Raw genomic sequence first — 18,688 nt, 5'->3', positions numbered from 1 at the left:
CCCTTCCTTGTGGGACTTTCTACAGACTGCCGAAAAAATTATCTCCTGGATGCAATTTAAGAATTGCATTCCCTCTCTACCTTGCATCCTCAAACTATCCCAGTTAATAGTTAAGTGGTTAAAATCCCCTACTGGTGCTATCTTATTATTCTTACACTTTTATTAAATTTCATTAAGTACTCAATTCTCATCTCTCTCTGAGCTATTTGTAAATCTATAGAATGCACTCAACAGTGCACTTACTTCTTTAGTGGTTTTTTTTTGCTTTCACTCATATGGTCTCATTTAACGATCCCTCCAAGATCTATCCCTCCTCACTGTTATAATTGGTTCCTTGACTAATATTATAACACCCCTCCTTTTCCATGCTCCTCTCTGCCTCCCCGAACACTTTATAACCAACAGCATTGAGCTGATAAACCTGCCCAGCTAGCAGCCAAGTCTCATTGATATCTGGGATATCATACTCCCACATGCCTGTCTGTGCCCCTCAGCTTGTCTATCTTACTGTTCAGTCTCTTTGCATTAAAATGTATCCCATCTGGCCCTGTTAAACCCGCTTCTTACTGTCTTCCAATCGCACTTACATGAATTTTAACTCCTAATTCCATTTCAGCTTCTCTCCCCTCTGAACTACCTGTCAGGGTCCCATCCTCCAGCCAGTCTAGTCTAAATCCACCTGAACAAAATGAGTAAATCTCCCCACCAGGATGTTGGCTCCCATTCTTGTTTAGATGTAAGATATAATCCTTTCACCATGTAGAGACTCACCTCTCCCAGAAATATTTTAAATGCCTCCGGAAGCTAAAGCCCTCCCTCCTGAACCATCTTTCCAGCCATGCATTCATCAGCTCTATCCTTTATTTGTATACTTACCATTGTGAGTATCTGGAGCGTACTACCTTTGAAGTCCTGCTTTGTAGTTCCCTAGTTAGCTCCCAAACATCTGGGTGCAGTCTTCATTTTTTTTATGCCCTCGATCTGAATGTGGACCATGGTCTCTGACTGCTCAACTTCCCCCTTCAGAATGCCTTGTAGCCATTCCATTATATTCTTGCAGGAGCTTATAGAGAGAGGGAGAGGAATAAAATCACGAAGGGATTTGAAAACAAGATTGAGAATGCTAGATCAAGGTGCTCGTGGACTGTATTTCGATGCAGGTCAGTGAGTGCATGTATTTGATGGGTGAACAGATCTTGTGCATTTAAGGTATAAACGAAATAACAACTTAGCAATGCTAAACTTACACAACATATTAACAGGGCCACAAGTAGAATATCATACCCAGTTCTAGGACATCTCATTTGAGGAACAATTTGGGGAAAATCTAAGGTTGATCACAATCGCATTGATGTGGAGGAGCTGGTGTTGGACTGGGGTGGACAAAGTTAAAAATCACACTACACCAGGTTATAGTCCAACAGGTTTATAACCCAATAGATAGCTGATGAAGGAGCAGCGCTCCAAAAGCCAGTACTTCCAAATGAACCTGTTGGACTATAACCTGGTGTTGTGTGATTTTTAGCTTTAACAATCTCGTTGAGAAGGGAGTGCCAGAGAAGAAGAATTCTTCATTTCCCACATAGCCGAACAACAAGTTCAGGGAAATAGGGCTCCGTCGAATTTCCTGTTCCTTGGATGCTGCCTAACCTGCTGTGCTTTAACCAGCAACACATTTTCAGCCATGTTCTCCTTCAACCAATAAAGGAAGAACTCCCAATGTTGAGAACTTCAATGATTGAGACTCAAACTCATCAAAATTAAATCTCCCGTGGCTAAATGCTCCCATCTGTCCACGTGCCCAGAAAAAACGAGCAATATTGACATGTTCTTCAAGATCATTCAGAGAATGATCCTCCTTGCTAATCTGGCCAATAACGTGGGTTTTTTTTCTTATCTTTCAGCTGGTGCAGATCAGAGAAAAGAGACAGCTTTCAAATCAGACACTGAGAGTCACTACCATTCTGGTAATGTTTCCTTTTGTTACAGGGGTAGCACAATCACAATATCACAACAATGCATTAAATTTCCAGCACCAAACAGGAACTTTTCCCACCAGATTTATACATCATCCTTTTCCATAGCAGTTATGTTTCAGAAGAGCAAAACTACAGTCAGTATCAAAGACCGAGCATCAAGATAGCTTAGAAACTAGCCTTCAATATCTGGGTTCAACTCCATTGCAAGATTACCAGCCCTTAATTGTCATAATCTAACAGCACCAACATGCTCTTAAATCCATAGTATAGAGTGTACAGGTCAGAAGGTAGACAGATATGGGGAAATGGAATGTTAAATGAGGAGAACTTTCAACAGAAATTTGGGCAAAACAGACCCAAAGATACGTCAGGAGACAAACAGAGAGATGATTTGGAGGTGCCGGTGTTGGACTGAGATGTACAAAGTTAAAAATCACACACCAGGTTATAGTCCAATTGGTTTGTTTGGACACACTAGCTTTCAGAGTGCTTCTCCTCACAACCACCTGATGGAGGAGCAGCGCTCTGAAAGCTAGTGTGTCCAAATAAATCTGTTGGACTATAACCTGGCGTTGTGTGATTTTTAACAGAGAATTGAAACTTTAATCCCATCAATAATGGCGGCACAGTGGTTAGCACTGCTGCCTCACAGCGCCTGAGACCCCGGGTTCAATTCCCGACTCAGGCGACTGACTGTGTGGAGTTTGCACATTCTCCCCGTGTCTGTGTGGGTTTCCTCCGGGTGCTCCGATTTCCTCCCACAGTCCAAAGATGTGCGGGTCAGGTGAATTGGCCATGCTAAATTGCCCGTAGTGTTAGGTAAGGGGTAAATGTAGGGGTATGGGTGGGTTGCGCTTCGGTGGGTGGGTGTGGACTTGTTGGGCCGAAGGGCCTGTTTCCACACTGTAAGTAATCTAATCTAATAATGAGAGGCAATCATGGACTGGTGTCCTCACAGTGCATTACTGCATTATGACATTCTGCCTCAAACTTGGATTATTCAGATAACACAAACTCAAGTCCTTCAGATCAGTGCCAAAAGTTCTGCAGGAACACTGGCATCAGCTACACTAGTCCAGAGCTAGCGCTCTGTTTCTCTATAAAATAACTCAGTTAACTCATTAGTGCAAGGTACTTGGGGCTGTCAGTAGATTTTATTCTGTAGTTTTAAGACAATGAGCTATTGCCACAAGTGACCTGGTGGTGGGAAAAGCTATTTGCTTGTAAGTGATGGCAATTCCAGATATAAAAAAAGGAAAAACAATCGAAATTATGAACTGAGGATTCTTATAGGTGCAGTGATACTGCCCTTATGCCTGAATCAGGAGACCCAGGTCAAGTCCCACTTTCTCGAGGGAAATGTTATAACAGGTTGACAATGAATGAATAATCAAGGCTGTCACTTAAACTGCAGTGCCAAATATTCTTGCACTATTTGAGGTGGTAACTTGCAGATGAGTTGTAAATCCAAGGTTCCCCAAGCGACCATAAAAGTTCTCACATCTATAATAGTCTTTGTCAACATTTATCCCTCAGCTGACGTTGATAGAGTAGATGATCTTATTACTTCTGATTTTGACCCCAAGCTTCCAGCCACTTGCCATTTCAATACACCAACTTGGTCTCACATTAACGTTACCATCCTAGAGCGAAGCCCAATGCAACTTGAAGGAACATCATCTCATTTTCCACTTTGGCACTTTGCAGTCTTTAAGATTCAATATTGAATGCAACAACTTCAGACCTTGAACATTGTCCTCCATTTCTATCATACCCTTTCCTATTCCCCTCCATCTAGTGTCATGTTTATATGGATTTTCTCCCAGCAAAAATGATCTATTGTCAACTATTCATACCTACCATTACCATCTCTCCTCTAACATTTGCCCTGGATATTTTCACCAAAGTTCCACTCTCCTTTTTTTGACACCGGTGTAAAGGAAACCTTTTAAGGATTCTTGTGGGGCAATGCTAGTATCCTTACCCCTGTGTCAGAAGGTCCAGCTTCAGGTCTTACCTCTACAGAAGATATACCATAACGTGTCCAAAAAGGTTCATTAAAACAACTAAACCTATCATTTTCAGTTCTGAAGAAGTCATATTGGCCTTGTTACGTTAATTTTATTTCTCATCCCACAGATGTTGCCAGACTGGTTGAATTGCTCCAGAACTTTCTGGTTGTTTTTGTTGTTGGTGGGTGTTGATTAGTGAAAATTGAATGAGATGCTTCCTTACAGTATAACTGCCATTACATTTCGAAGCACTTAACTGGCTGCCAAGTGTCTTGGGACAGCCTTAAGTTATCTAGTTAAAAATCACACAACACCAGGTTATAGTCCAACAGGTTTAATTGGAAGCACACTAGCTTTCGGAGCGACGCTCCTTCGTCAAGTGATCACCTGATGAAGGAGCGTCACTCTGAAAGCTAGTGTGCTTCCAATTAAACCTGTTGGACTATAACCTGGTGTTGTGTGATTTTTAACTTTGTACACCCCAGTCCAACATGGCATCTCCAAATTAAGGTGCTATGGAAATGCAAGTTTTGCTCTTTTAAGTAAAACCTCTGCCTCTTCCTCTGGTTTATTCTGACAGCATATTTTCAGGTCTCTTCAGGTTAATCTTCAGTGCCTAATATTCTATTTCGCAAAATATATTCTTCCTACTAGACAAATCTTATTAAGATTATCTTCCAAAGCACATTTAATGTTGATTTGTGTGGTGAGAAATATGTACAAAGCCCTGAGCATAGCACTTAGGTAACCAGAATGGATGAGCTTGCATGAGACTAATAAAAAGATTTAAAACACTCAGTCAAATTATAATGATTAGATGCTATTCATGCAGACAAGAAAGGAAAGACTTGCATTACATAGCATACTTCATTGGTGTGATTGGTTCAGTGATCATGTTAATGGAGTTTTCTTGACGTTTTTATTCAAAAGCAAAGTCCATTCATTATGGCCAACCCTTCAGGAGGTTTCGAAGGATTCTGTATTGACTTGCTTCAAATCTTCGCGGAAAAGTTAAAGTTCCATTATGAAATCAAACTTGTAAAGGATGGTTTCTACGGAAGCAAACTGGAAAATGGAAAATGGACAGGAATGCTGGGAGAATTGATGGAAAAAGTAAGTTTATTTTAAAAGTTCCATTGTTGGGTGATAATCATTGACTGTTCTTCTTTGCCTGAGGTGGTGATGGGCGGTCTTCTTGAATAAATCTTGAGTCTAGGACTATCCTTCCAGAATAATCACTTATGTTACTGGATGCTACTAAGCGAATAAATAAGTTTGACTTTCCTTATTTGTGGGTTGGGTGCTAGTAGACTGTTGTGATTGAAAGTCAATAATAGAATGGTTATAATTGTCATGAAGTCTATTACACATGCCTCCTGCACATAGGTCTTCAGTCTGGTCAGTATGATGTGTCAGATTCCTGACTGCAAGGTAAATGCATCCTATCTGCTCTCTGCATCTACTACAACAGTGAGATCAGAGTGAAAATAACAGGGAACTTCCCTTCAGTGAGGGGCTTACGTGCCTCAGATTGTGAAGGAGAGACAGTTAAGTTTGCATGAACCTGCTCACTGCTCCTAACTTTTTACCAATACCCTTGGCTGAATGAAGGGTAATGTCAGGAAGTGGCCCAGCTCCTGATCTTTTCCTGATTAAACTTTGTTGCTTAAGGAAGTGCTGTTTATTGTAAAATAGTTCTCAGCCTAGCACAAAGCATAAGGAATGAAATGGACAATGTTCAAGGTCACGTTGGTAAAGAACAGTGCACCTCACTTGTTGTTTTAACATTCTTGTGTAACTCTAAGCCTGCTGTTGTTGGAGAGAAGGGTAAATGAGTAATTTTCACCTCCTGATTCTTCTCAGGAGGCAGACATGGCCATCGCTCCATTGACCATCACCATGGAACGTGAGAAGGCGTTCAGCTTTACCCGTCCGTTCATGTCTGTGGGAATTAGCATCCTGATACGTAAAGACTCCAACAGCCAGGGTGCCAGTCTTTTCCAGTTCCTGAGCCCATTCACGGCTAACACCTGGCTCAGTCTGCTCATCGCCTACACCTTGACCTGTTTCTGCCTGTATCTTGCAGCAAGGTATTCTTTCAATGTTTATTGGATTGAGTTCTGACCCAATTGCAGTGGAACGCATGATCAGGTTGCTGATGACAGACAGAAAAAAAGTAAGAAGGAAATGAAGGAGATAAGGACAGAGGGAGAAAAATGAAGAATTGTGAAAACTGGAAAGTAAGAAAATCTCCTTAGCTTGACATTGGGTTTGGGTTATAAGTGTCTATGAGACAGTGTATGTACGTGTGTATGTGTGAGTGTAATGGGGTATAAGTGTGTGAGAGGATGCGTGTTTGCATGTGAGTGTGAGAGTGTATGTGTGAGCAAATGACAGAGAGGATGAGACAGGATCTGTGTGAGTGTAAGGGTCTGTAGGAGGTGTGTGTGTGTGTGTGTGTGTGTGTGTGTGTGTGTGGTGCAGTGGGGTCATCTGTAGTGCAACATGAACCCAGGGTCCTGGTTAAGGCCATCCCCATGGATACTGAACTTGGCTATCAGCCTTTGCTCGGCCACTCTGTGTTGTTGCCTGTCCCGAAGTCTACCTTGGAGGATGGTCACCTGAAGGTCCGAGGCTGAATGTCCAGGACCACTTAAATGTTCTCCGACTGGGAGGGAACTCTCCTGTCTGTTGATTGTTGTGTAGTGTCCATTCATCTGTTGCCATAGCATCTGCTTGGCTGAGTCACATGAGTGCCTGCCACGTACACGGTGGGAGGTGGCCTAAGCGAAATGGCGGTATCCGTGTCGACACTCTGACATGTCTTGCAGCATCTACTGTGACAGGGGTGTACGGTGTTGTCTTGAAAGCCGGACAGTTTGCTGTGGACAATGATCTGTTTGAGGTTTGGTGGTTATTTAGTGAGAAGTGGAGCTCTGGGGAAGGTCTTGGTGAGGTGCTCATCCTCAGCAATTCGAGAACCAGGGGAATATGTGTAGTGATTTTTGTCTAGGTTAAGACGACTGGCAAAGGTACGTGACTTTGGTTTAACCCTTAACAAGATGCTGAGACACTATTTGATATGTGAGGCAAATGATATGATTCTGCAAAAGTGCCTAGTGCTGAAGGCAAACTGGATTTCAAACAGGTGCTACAACTGGCTATATCAACGGAAAATGTGGCAAGTGGAGTACATGAGCTGCAGGGTATTCCGATGGAAGTGGACCAACTGAGATTGGGGAACGCCCAAGTGAGGGAAAGCGGTTGCATAGCCTCACTCAGGACATACCCTGAACAGAAGGACTCTAGCTCAGCTCACAGCAAAACCCCAAAACAAAGCGAAGCCTTGGCCAAACAGTTAAAATTTCTTCAGGATTCAGGCCGGTAAAGCATCGTAGCAGCTGCTGGCATGCTGCCTCGATAAAGAGTCCCATTAGATCTAAATTAATTAAAAGAACTCATAGGCCGGTATTCAGGAGAGTGCACACCCTGGAAAGTCCACATGCACCAGGTTTGGAACAGTTAGCAACAGCCAAATCAGAACCAATCAAAATAAACATCTGGTTAAATGGTTACCTGGTTCTAATGGAGGCTGATATCAGTGTGGCCATTTCAGTGATCGTGGTACCAGTCTTTAACAATTTTTTTGTGGACTCCAACCCTCAAGTTTGGACAAAACCTCAGCTAGACTGATAACATGTACCAGTGAACCTTTTACAGATTAAAGGTTCAACTTGGGTTCTGGAGATTACCTTAGAGTACCATGGGATCTGGATCAGATTGAAAAAAGTGAGCTCTGTGGGTGCTGGAGATCAGAATCAAAGAGTGTGGTGCTGGAAAAGCACAGCCGGTCAGGCAGTATCCGAGGAATAAGAGAATCAGTGTTTCAAGCATAAGACCTTCATCAGGAATGACAGGGTGATACAAGGAGGCTGAGAGCTAAATGGGAGGGGTGTGGGGCTGGGGGAAAGTAGCTGAGATTGCGATAAGTAGATGCCTCATCTTCTGCCTTGGGACCCTCCAACCACATGGGATCAATGTGGATTTCACTAGTTTCCTCATTTCCCCTCCCCCCACTCATTCCAGATCCAACCTTTCAAATTGGCACTGCCCTCTTGAACTGTCCTACCTGTCCATCTTCTTTCCCACCTATCTACCCCACCTTCCTCTCCGTTCTAGCACCTTCACCCCACCTTCATCTACGTGTTGCATTCCCAGCTACCTTCCCCCCCAGCCCTATCCTCAACCCATTTATCTCCCAGCCCCCTTGGGCCACCTTCTCGTGATGAAGAGCTTATGCTCTTGCTCATCGGTTACTGCCTGATCTTTTCCAGCACTACACCCTTCGACTCTTGATCAGATGGGCCAATGGTCCGAGGAGTGGCAGGTGGAGTTTAACTTAGAATATGTGAGGTGTTGAATTTTGGAAAGGCAAATCAGGACAGGACTTATACACTTAATGGTAAGGTCCTGGGAGTGTTGCTGAACAAAGAGACCTTGGAGTGCAGGTTCATAGTTCTTTGAAATCGGAGCCCCAGGTGGTCAGGGTAGTGTTTGGTATGCTTGTCTTTACTGGTCAGTGCATTGAGTAAAGCAGATGGGAAATCATGTTGTGACTGAACAGGGCATTGGTTTGGCCACTTTTAGAGTACTGCATGCAATTCTGGACTCCTTGGTATAGGAAGGATGTTGTGAAACTTGAAAGGATTCATAAAAGATTTACAAGGATGTTGCCAAGTTTGAAGGGTTTGAGGTATAGGGAGAGGCTGAATAAGCTGGGGCTGTTTTCCCTGGAGTTTTGGAGGCTGAGGGGTTACCTTGTAGAGGTTTATAAAACCATGAGGGGCATGGATAGGATAAATAGACAATGCCTTTTCCCCATGATGGGGAGTCCAAAACTAGACAATATAGGTTTAAAGTGAGAAGGGCAAGATTTGAAAAGGACAACTTTTTCACACTGAGGGCGTTGCATGCATGGAATGAGTGGAGGCTGATACAATTACAACATTTAAAAGGAATCTGGATGGGTATATGAATAGCAAGGGTTTCAAGAGATACAGGCCAAATGCTGGCAAATGAGACTGGATTAATTCAGGATATCTGGTCAGAATGGATGAATTGGATGGAAGGGTCTGTTTCCCTGCTGTACAGTTCAATGACTCTATGAGTCTTATAAGAAGCAGCTGGTTCAGTTACCACTACTTGTAGTAAAAGGCTTGGGCCCAACTTTGACGGGGCGACATTATTTGCAAAAGATTCACCTCAACTGGCTCAACATTTTTCGATTAGAAAATGGCTGCCTGAGTGCAGTCCTAGTTCAATAGCCAGACATTTTTCAGGAAGATCTAGGGATTATCAAAGGAGTCAAGGTCAGCTTGCATGTTGACCAAGAAACAATTCCAGGATTCTGCAAGACCCACTCAGTGCCATTTAGACAAATATAGAGCCAGAAATCAGAAGGCTGGAAACAGAAGTCCAGTTTGCAGAATGGGCAGCTCCAGTCGTACCAATTGTGAAGCCCTACAGTTTGGTTCACCTTAGTGGGGATTTTAAACAAACAGTAAACTGATTTTCACAGCTGGATAAATATCCAATCCCTCACACAGAGGACTTACACTCAAAGCTGGCTGGAGGGGCACTGACCATCATGAAGCTGGGCACAACCCATGTGTCCCTGCAATTGCAGTTAGATGAGGATTCCCAGAAATATGTTACAATTAATACTCATAAGGGTTTGTACCAATAAACAAGACTGCCATTGGGGTATCATCAGCCTGTGCAATTTTTCAGTGGATGATGGAGAACATTTTACAAGCTCCATCCCGGATCACCATTTCTCTAGATGATGTGCTAATAATAGGCAAGACCAATAAGGAGCTCTTAGAGAACTTGGACATAGTCCTTAGGCATTTCTCTCAGGTGAGTGCATACCCTAGAAGGTAAAACAATGTGTGTTCCAGGCACCTCAAGTGACCTACTTGGATGACAAAGCTGACAAAACTGGACACATATTTTGGAAGATAGTGAGGGTGATCGAAGGTGACCCGGGTGGGTACATTACTATGGAAAGTTTATATATAACCTGGCCTACATCCTGGCATCAACTCTTTTAAAAAAGGGTCAGCTGTAGAAATGGTCATGTAAGAAACAGCTATCATTGTGGAAGGTGTTGGCACACTATGATCCCAAACAAGATCTGATATTGATGTGCGATGCCTCCCAGGAAGTTCCACCAATATCTTTACAAATAGAAATTTGTAACAATAATGGACCACAAACCCCTGTTAGGTTTACTCAAAGAGAGCAAGGCAGTGCTGCCCATAGCTTCAGGCTGAATTTAGCGGTGGGCTCTAATACTAACTGGTACAATTACAAATTGGAACCCTGTCCAGGAAGCCAAGTCGGTAAAAACAATGACTGCAGATGCTGGAAACCAGATTCTAGATTAGTGGTGCTGGAAGAGCACAGCAGTTCAGGCAGCATCCAAAGTGCAGTGAAATCGACGTTTCGGGGAAAAGCCCTTCATCAGGAATAAAGGCAGTGAGCCTGAAGCGTGGAGAGATAAGCTAGAGGAGGGTGGGGGTGGGGAGAAAGTAGCATAGAGTACAATAGGTGAGTGGGGGAGGGGATGAAGGTGATAGGTCAGGGAGGAGAGGGTGAAATGAACTGGGCGCCTCCTAGCAGAGCGCTTTAGGGAACATCTCCGGGTCACCTCCACCAATCAACCACACCGCCCTGTGGCCCAACATTTCAACTCCTCCTCCCACTCTGCCAAGGACATGGAGGTCCTGGGCCTCCTTCACCACCGCTCCCTCACCACCAGACACCTGGAGTAAGAACGCCTCATCTTCTGCCGCAGAACACTTCAACCCCAGGGCATCAATGTGGACTTCAATAGTTTCCTAATTTCCCCTTCCCCCACCTCACTCGAGTTCCAGACTTCCAGTTCAGCACTGTCCCCATGACTTGTCCGGACTTGTCCGGCCTGCCTAGCTCTTTTTCCACCTATCCACTCCACCCTCTCCTCCCTGACCTATCACCTTCATCCCCTCCCCCACTTACCTATTGTACTCTAGGCTACTTTCTCCCCACCCCCACCCTCCTCTAGCTTATCTCTCCACGCTTCAGGCTCTCTGCCTTTATTCCTGATGAAGGGCTTTTGCCCGAAACGTCGATTTCGCTGCCTGATGCTGTGCTCTTCCAGCACCACTGATCAAGAAGCCAAGTAGTAAATGCGGTGCATTCAGACATCTTCTGCTGACAGATACACCACTAGTACTGCCACTGAAAGAATCATAATTGTTTTAAATATTTTGGACATACTTCCAGTTGCAACTGACAATATCTGTTCAAGGCAAAACTGAAACAACTGGTGGTGATGGGGGAAACCATGACAATCAGAATTGAAACTCTTTTTGGAACCCAGAGATATCACATCACAGCAGAGAAAGGCATATTATTACAGGCTGAAAATGTGTTGCTGGTTAAAGCACAGCAGGTTAGGCAGCATCCAAGGAACAGGAAATTCGACGTTTCGGGCCAGAGCACTTCTTCAGGAATGCCCGAAACGTCAAACCTCCTGTTCCTTGGATGCTGCCTAACCTGCTGTGCTTTAACCAGCAACACATTTTCAGCTCTGATCTCCAGCATCTGCAGACCTCACTTTTTACTCAAAGATATTATTACAGGCAGCAAGTGTAATTGTCCTGAGCAAAGGTCTCCACCAGATACTGTCTGAATTCCTGATGAAGGGCTTATGCCCGAAACGTCGAGTTTCGTGTTCCTTGGATGCTGCCTAACCTGCTGTGCTTTAACCAGCAACACATTTTCAGCTGTGATCTCCAGCATCTGCAGACCTCACTTTTTACCTGAACTCTACCAGTGTCATGTTGGTGAGACATTAAATCTGGTGGCCAGGATTGGATGCAGACATAGCTGCATTGGGGGGGCACTGCCCTGAGGGGCATCAAGGACAACAGTCCCACACATTCATGGCAATAACTGGGTAAGCCCTGGATTCAGTTACGTGTCGACTATGCAGGTGCCTTCATGGGTTCAATGTTCTTAGGCATTGTCGATACCCACTCAAAGTGGTTTGGATGTGCAGGGAATTCATTCTTCAAATACAGGGATGATGAAGGAAAACGTGAGTGCATCTTTTGCAATACGCGGACTCCCAGAAGTGTTGGTCACAGATAATGGGCCATCATTTACCAGCCGGGAATTTGAGTCTTTCCTAATTTCAAATGGTCTTCAACATATAAGGACAGCTCCATACCATCCATCATCCAAGCGAGAGATACGGTTTACTTCAGGGGATGAAGTATGGCGGAGGAACTATGGGAATGGCCCTGTATAGGTAAGAGACATGGTCAAAGCGAGGTCAGGTCCAGTAATGGATGAAGTTCAGGTCAGTGTGGACCATATGAAAGCTGCAAACTCACAAACTGGGTGGGAGTAAAATGAGTCCAACTCCTCGACTGCCTTGCTGACTGTTTCAGAACCAATGGGTTCTCCATCTCCGTCAAGCGTCCTCGGAAGCTAAGATGGACACAGTGGATGTCACTACCTTGACATCTTTGCCACTTGAAGAGGAGGATGATTTCTTTCCAAGATGCTCTGGGTGTGAGAGGCGGAGCTACTGTGTGTTACACACCACCCGTGTCAGAGGCAGAGTTGGAGGAACCTCAGCCAGTGTCAAAGCCAGGAGGAGCGACAACAAAACAGAACCAGCCTATGTCCTCAGACTCAGAGAGGAAGGGATGTAGTGATTGTAATGAGGTCAGCAGGGTGGACCGCATAGAATATGAGTTCCCTGATTAGGGCTATTAGTCTGGTCCAATCAGGGAGCCCTGGCTGAAATATAAGAACAGGAGTGTAACATGACATGGGTGCTGGGGAAAAATAAGCATGACCGCTATTAGGTGGTAGTGTGTGGGAAAAGAACAGGAATGTCAGAGGTTCTGTTCACTAAGAACAAGAGTGTCAGACATCCTGCTGACTCTGAGACCTGGCTCTGAGGGAGCTGGATTTTTAGTGTCAAGGACTTGCCACATGTAAATAAAGCATGACTTGGTGACAGGATACTGGCCTCTGTGGAGTTATTTCAAGCATTACCATAACTTCAAACAATGCGACAGGACTGCATTATCACTGATCCCCTCTGGTGGAACTATTTAGAACAGGAGCTTCCAGCAGCTCAATTGTGCCACTTGCTGGAATTTGGTAGGTACAGCAGGTATTTGTAACTGTGCAGAGTTAAACTCCCTGGGCCAAATCTCTAAGGGATCAGAACAATGTGGGCTATGGTGTATGGTTTGGCATAGTCAGGTGACAGTGGGTGGGGCTATTCACGATGTCAAGTTCATCTCACTCCATCGTTATAGCTTTTCACAATGTCAGAAATCACTTACCACCAGGTTATAGTCCAACAGGTGTGTTTGAAATCACAAACTTTCAGAACGCTGTTTCTTCACAAGATTTCACCTGACAAAGGACCAGCGCTCCAAAGGCTTATGAGTTCAAATAAACCTGTTGGGCGATAATCTGATGTTGTGCGACTTCTGACTTTGTCCACCCCACTCCAACACCGGCACCTCCACACCATGGTTTTTCACCGACAGTATGGTGAGATTCTTGCTAGGAAGCAGCCAGATACCAAATTGACAGGATTGATGTTTGTTGAAGGTCCTGTTCAGGTCACAACGTACCTCATTAATATTCAGCCTCCTGATTTACTGAACTTGCCAACAAGCTGGAGGTCAGGAAAACTCAACAAGGAAACCAAAGCATGTACCTGATGAGTTCAGCTTCCCGCTTGCTCTGAACAATACCCATGTTACCCACAAACAAACAATAGCACATGGGCATGATCCATGGTCATCAGGCACATCCGCCCCTCACCCTGGGACACTGCATCTGCCATCTGCCATCTGCCATCTGCCATCTGCCAATCCCAGATGACTGTCCGGGCACTTCTCCAATCCACTGGAAGAATAGACTCATATTGCAGGATGTAATGGGAATTAGCATTGAGTGGCTGCAACAAGGACTCTGTGTGCACAGGGCCTGGCACGAACTCACAGATTGGGCGGGGCTATATCCCAGTGCTGCTCACTTGCTCTCTGTGTGCACACTCACACTGTGGCTACCTACGTGCTCGGCCTTGCCTTCCCTTGCCATGTAATTTGTACAGACACAACAACAGGTAGCTTTCCTTGCTGCTAAGCAATTCATACTGCTGTGGCTGCACATCTTATAGCACGGCAATGTGCTGCATCAATGTCACTCCTGCTCCATGTGGCATCCAGTTGGGGATTCACTGGTCGGGGGTTGTGGGTGGTGTGGTGGTGTATTGGAAATGGGTAACGGTCAGTCTGTTGGCTCCATGGTGGCAAGTCTGAGGGGGCAAGGTTATTGCAGTAAGGAAGATGCACAGGCATCAGTCAAAGGTACTTCCAGTCCAGGGCAGTCCAGTCAGTGTGTTGAGGGGGTGAATCATTGTCATTAGATCGGGGGCAGTGGTTGAGTGTTTTCATTGCTGCAGAACCAAGCCCTGGCAGGTTCGCTTTCTGGACTGGGGACTGCAGGCTCCAGGGAAGGGTGCAATGGGGAAGTAGCTTAAAAATGTGTTGCTGGAAAAGCGCATCAGGTCAGGCAGCATCAAAGGAACAGGAGAATTGACGTTTCGGACATAAGCCCTTCTTCAGGAATCGGCAGCATCAAAGGAACAGGAGAATCGATGTTTCGGACATAAGCCCTTCTTCAGGAAGTAGACAGCTGTGAGCACACTCAGAGGTGGCTGGGTAAGTGACCTGTGAGGGAAGGAGCTGTAGGAAATACCTTTCTTTTGGGTTTTGTTCACTGGCACACAGGAAAGCAGGTCGCCTACTCTGTGGCCATCGTACATCATGGATCCTGTCTGTGTGATACACCTCCCTGACACAACCAACTGTTGGACAATCCATTGTCAGCACACCTTGCACACAGAGGGAGCGCTGAACGCAAGGGATGTTGTAAAAGGATGGCTAAAGGTTTTCAGCATGACCCAATATCATGTATATGGATTGCTCCCCACGCTTTCAGATGGCACAGTAGGCTCTCAGCACAGACCATGGAGTCTCACCTGTGCCCAAGAAATATTGCTGGGTGGTGTGACAACACCTTTAGTACAAACACAGGGAGACTCTCAACACAGGTAAGTTAAAATCAAGAACATAAACTGAAGGTGACTTACAAGAAAGCCACTTTCATCCATGACATCAAAGTATGTTTTCTTCTTTCCCTCCCTCCTACAGCATGGTGGCTCAGTGGTTAGCTCTATTGCCTCACAGTACCATGGACCCAGATTCAATTCCAGCCTCAGGCGACTGTCTGTGTGGAGTTTGCTCATTCTCCCCGTGTCTGTGTGGGTTTCATCTGGGTGCTCTGGTTCCTCCCTCAATCCAAAAATGTGAGAGTTGGCTGGATTGACTGTGTTAAATTGCCCATCGTGTCCAGTGGTATGTAGATTGAGTGGGATGCTTTTTGGAGGGTCAGTGTGGATTCGATAGGCTGAATGGCCTGCTTGCACACTATTGGGATACTATGATACTCCATCTTAGTAGCCTGCCTGGACTCCTGCTGGGGTGAAAGGAGCCTGCTCAGCTGTTGACTCCATTAGCCCTGGAGGGGCGGTAGGGTGACCCAGGGGACACCTATCTAGATGGGCTAGGCATGTTATGGATCTTCTTGCCAGGGCAAGTCAGCCCTCCTTTGCCTCAAGTTCCAAGGGTCACAGGGGAGTTGGCAGGCTGGAGATGGAGGGCCTAGCCATCAGTGCAGGAGCCTGAGTCTGGGTGCACAGCGACCTTTTAAAGATGGCATAGCTGTAATGGATTCTGAGTTTTCTGAGTGGTGAGTTTTTTTGGGAATGACATGTGATAAGATAGGGCAGAAATTGGATATAAGAGTGCGATAGGAGAATGATAGCTAATTAATGACATGAGTTTGGTAAAACAGGACAAGAAACTCTCCAAAATACTCAGTGCAACTTGACTGAAAAGCATAAGGTTCACGGTCCCTCTATCTGTTTCCTCAAACACTTCCAGGACATGAGACAGCGCGGCTCAAGTAAATATTGCACTTTTAAAGTTTATGGTTAGAAAAATTGGATGGGGTAAAATATTGTTGTTGCAGAGAATTACTAGATGCTAATACAACAATGTGCAATATTTGATGCAATCATCATTTTGCAGACTGAGTCCCAATGAGTGGAGGGAGCCCGAAGTTGAAGATACTCATTTCTCACTGCTTGACAGTTTCTGGTTTGGAGCCGGAGCTCTCTCTCTACAAGGTAAAGTGTCTCTAAGCACAGAGTCAGCAGCTGACAGTGCGTTTGAATGAGCCCAGGTTCTGTCCTCTGGATTGTCATATTTTCCATGATTTGTTAAGGTGGTTAGTGCTAATCTTCCAGTTCAGCTCTGTTTTTCGATTTTGATTTATTATTGTCAAATATATTGAGACACAGTGAAAAGTGCTGTTTTGTGTGCTAATCAGACAAATTATACTTAAGTACAGCAGGGTAATAGAAATAATGCAAAATATAGTGTTACAGCTATAGAGAAGATGCAGAAAAAAATCAATTCTAATATGAGAAGTCTGGTCATAAGTCTGACAACAGTGGGGATGAAGCTGTTCTTAAATTTGTTAAGTATTTTCAAACTTTTGTATTTTCTAACCAATGGAAGAGAGTATAACCAGGGTGGGTGAGATCTTTGATTATGTTGGCTGCTTTCCCGAGGCAGCGGGAAGTGCAGACGGAGTCAATGGTTGGAAGGTTGGATTTCATAATGGACTGAGCTGCATTCACAACACTCTGTAATTGGTTGCAGACTTGGGCAGAGCAGTTGCCATACCAAGCTGTGATGAATCTGGATAGGATGCTTTCTTTGGCGATTGACATAAGACTGAAAAAGAACCTAAAATCCCTTCAACTTCCGTGCCACAGGTCTCTGGAGTTTCATTGGCTCCTGCTTCAAGGTCCTAGAAGAGTCAGTCAGAATACTGTAGATATAGATATAGGTGAAACTGTTCTTCAATGGTAATAGTGATCTTCAAGAGTACAGAGCTCACTGTTTACTGTCCTCCAATGATATAACACTCCCTCATTGCTGTCCATCCAATAGGGCAGCATTCACTCAGCAGTGCTCATACAATAGTGTAGCACTTTGTTGGTACTTCACTGAATGTAAGTCTAGATTTAATACTCAAGCACCCGCACTTGAGATTGAACAGGAAACTTGCCCATTTAGAGATGCCAGTGCTGTTATTGACTCTTGACTGAGTCATCAAAGGAATGTAGGAACAAGATTTGACTACTTAACACTGCAAACCTGTCCAGTCATTCAATAAGATCATAGTTTATTAGAACCTGCTCTATATTCTGTATTACCTTTGGCTCACAAAATTCCAGCAATCTCAGATTTAAAAGTAACAACTGATCCAACTTCTATAACGGTGTATGGAAGGGATCAAATTTTAAATTTAAATATCCTTCAGGTGTTTCTTAACTTCACTTCTGTTTCTAACTTAGGTTACATCCACTATTCCTATACTCCTCAGTTGCAAGAACTAATTTTCCTTTAACATCCCTCTGAGTTCCACTTAGTATTTTGAAACTATCAATTAAATGACAACTGCAATCTTTCAACGTCCAGGAATACGACCTCAGTTTGTACAATCTCTTCTTGTAATGTAATATTTGGAGTCTAGGAATCAATGTGTCAATCTATGTTGCTGTCCCTTCAATATTAATATAGCCATCCACAGATATGGTGCTCACAGTGCTCCAAGAGCTATCTAACTATTATAGCTGCAGCACAACTGATTACCCTTTGTAAGAACGTGAGAAATAAGAGCAGGAATAGACCATTCAGCCCCTTCAGTCTGCCCCACCATTCTGTAAGATCACAGCTGTTTTGCCCCAGCCCTCAACTCCCCATTAATTTGACAAAGGGTCAGTTAGACTCGAAACGTCAGCTCTTTTCTCTCCTTACAGATGCTGCCAGAACTGCTGAGATTTTTCAGCATTTTCTCTCTTGGTTCCCCATTAATTCAGCTCAGCACTCCCCTGAATATCTCCTTATTCTTTAGCTATGCCTACAAGATTGAAGGTCTCCACTAGTGGAAACATGATAGATATTATCTACATCTATCCTCTGTTCTAGCTTTCTGGGTGCAAAGTCCTAAATTTCAATTACTTTCTTGATTATTTTCTGTACCTATCCAGAGCTTTTTAACAATCTGTATTCAGGATTTCTTCAGAGCTCCACTGTTTCTAGTTTTTCATTGTTTAGAAAGTACTCTTTCCACTCTCTTTAAAAGCAGAGTTCAGAAATGGGAGATAGGAGTGCTGTGCATTACTCTGGTCTTCACAACACAACAATGATAATAAGGCACAAGACTTACAGGGGAGATAGCAGAATAGAGGGGCCAATACTGACTGAAAGGACTGAACAGTCTGTGGCTCTTTTCTCTAGGAAAACGAATGAGGAGTGAACTAAAAAATCTTCATGACAATGAATTTTGGTAACATAGAGATAAAGAAGATATTTTGACTGGTGGGAATCCAAAACTAGAATACGTGTTGTCACTAATAAATCTTATAAAGAATTTAGGAGAAATGTTTTCATGGAAAAAATGTGGAACCCAATATCA

The 18,688-nt window shown here is 44.2% G+C and overlaps 1 protein-coding gene across 1 annotated transcript in view; it reads left to right on the top strand.

Moving 5' to 3' along the window:
* The window catches only part of LOC132833628 (probable glutamate receptor), a 44,504-nt gene that overhangs the window by 12,833 nt on the left and 12,983 nt on the right, over positions 1–18,688 (top strand). Inside the window, exons 4-7 of the mRNA XM_060852038.1 lie at positions 1,905–1,967; positions 4,922–5,104; positions 5,855–6,081; positions 16,228–16,325. Coding sequence (XP_060708021.1) covers positions 1,905–1,967; positions 4,922–5,104; positions 5,855–6,081; positions 16,228–16,325 — 571 coding nt within the window. The remainder of the gene's footprint in view (positions 1–1,904; positions 1,968–4,921; positions 5,105–5,854; positions 6,082–16,227; positions 16,326–18,688) is intronic.

Source organism: Hemiscyllium ocellatum, chromosome 37 (assembly GCF_020745735.1).
Source record: "Hemiscyllium ocellatum isolate sHemOce1 chromosome 37, sHemOce1.pat.X.cur, whole genome shotgun sequence".
NCBI classification, from domain to species: domain Eukaryota; kingdom Metazoa; phylum Chordata; class Chondrichthyes; order Orectolobiformes; family Hemiscylliidae; genus Hemiscyllium; species Hemiscyllium ocellatum.
The sequence above is the reverse complement of the archived record's forward strand: the minus strand, read 5'-3'. Positions and strand labels throughout refer to the sequence as shown.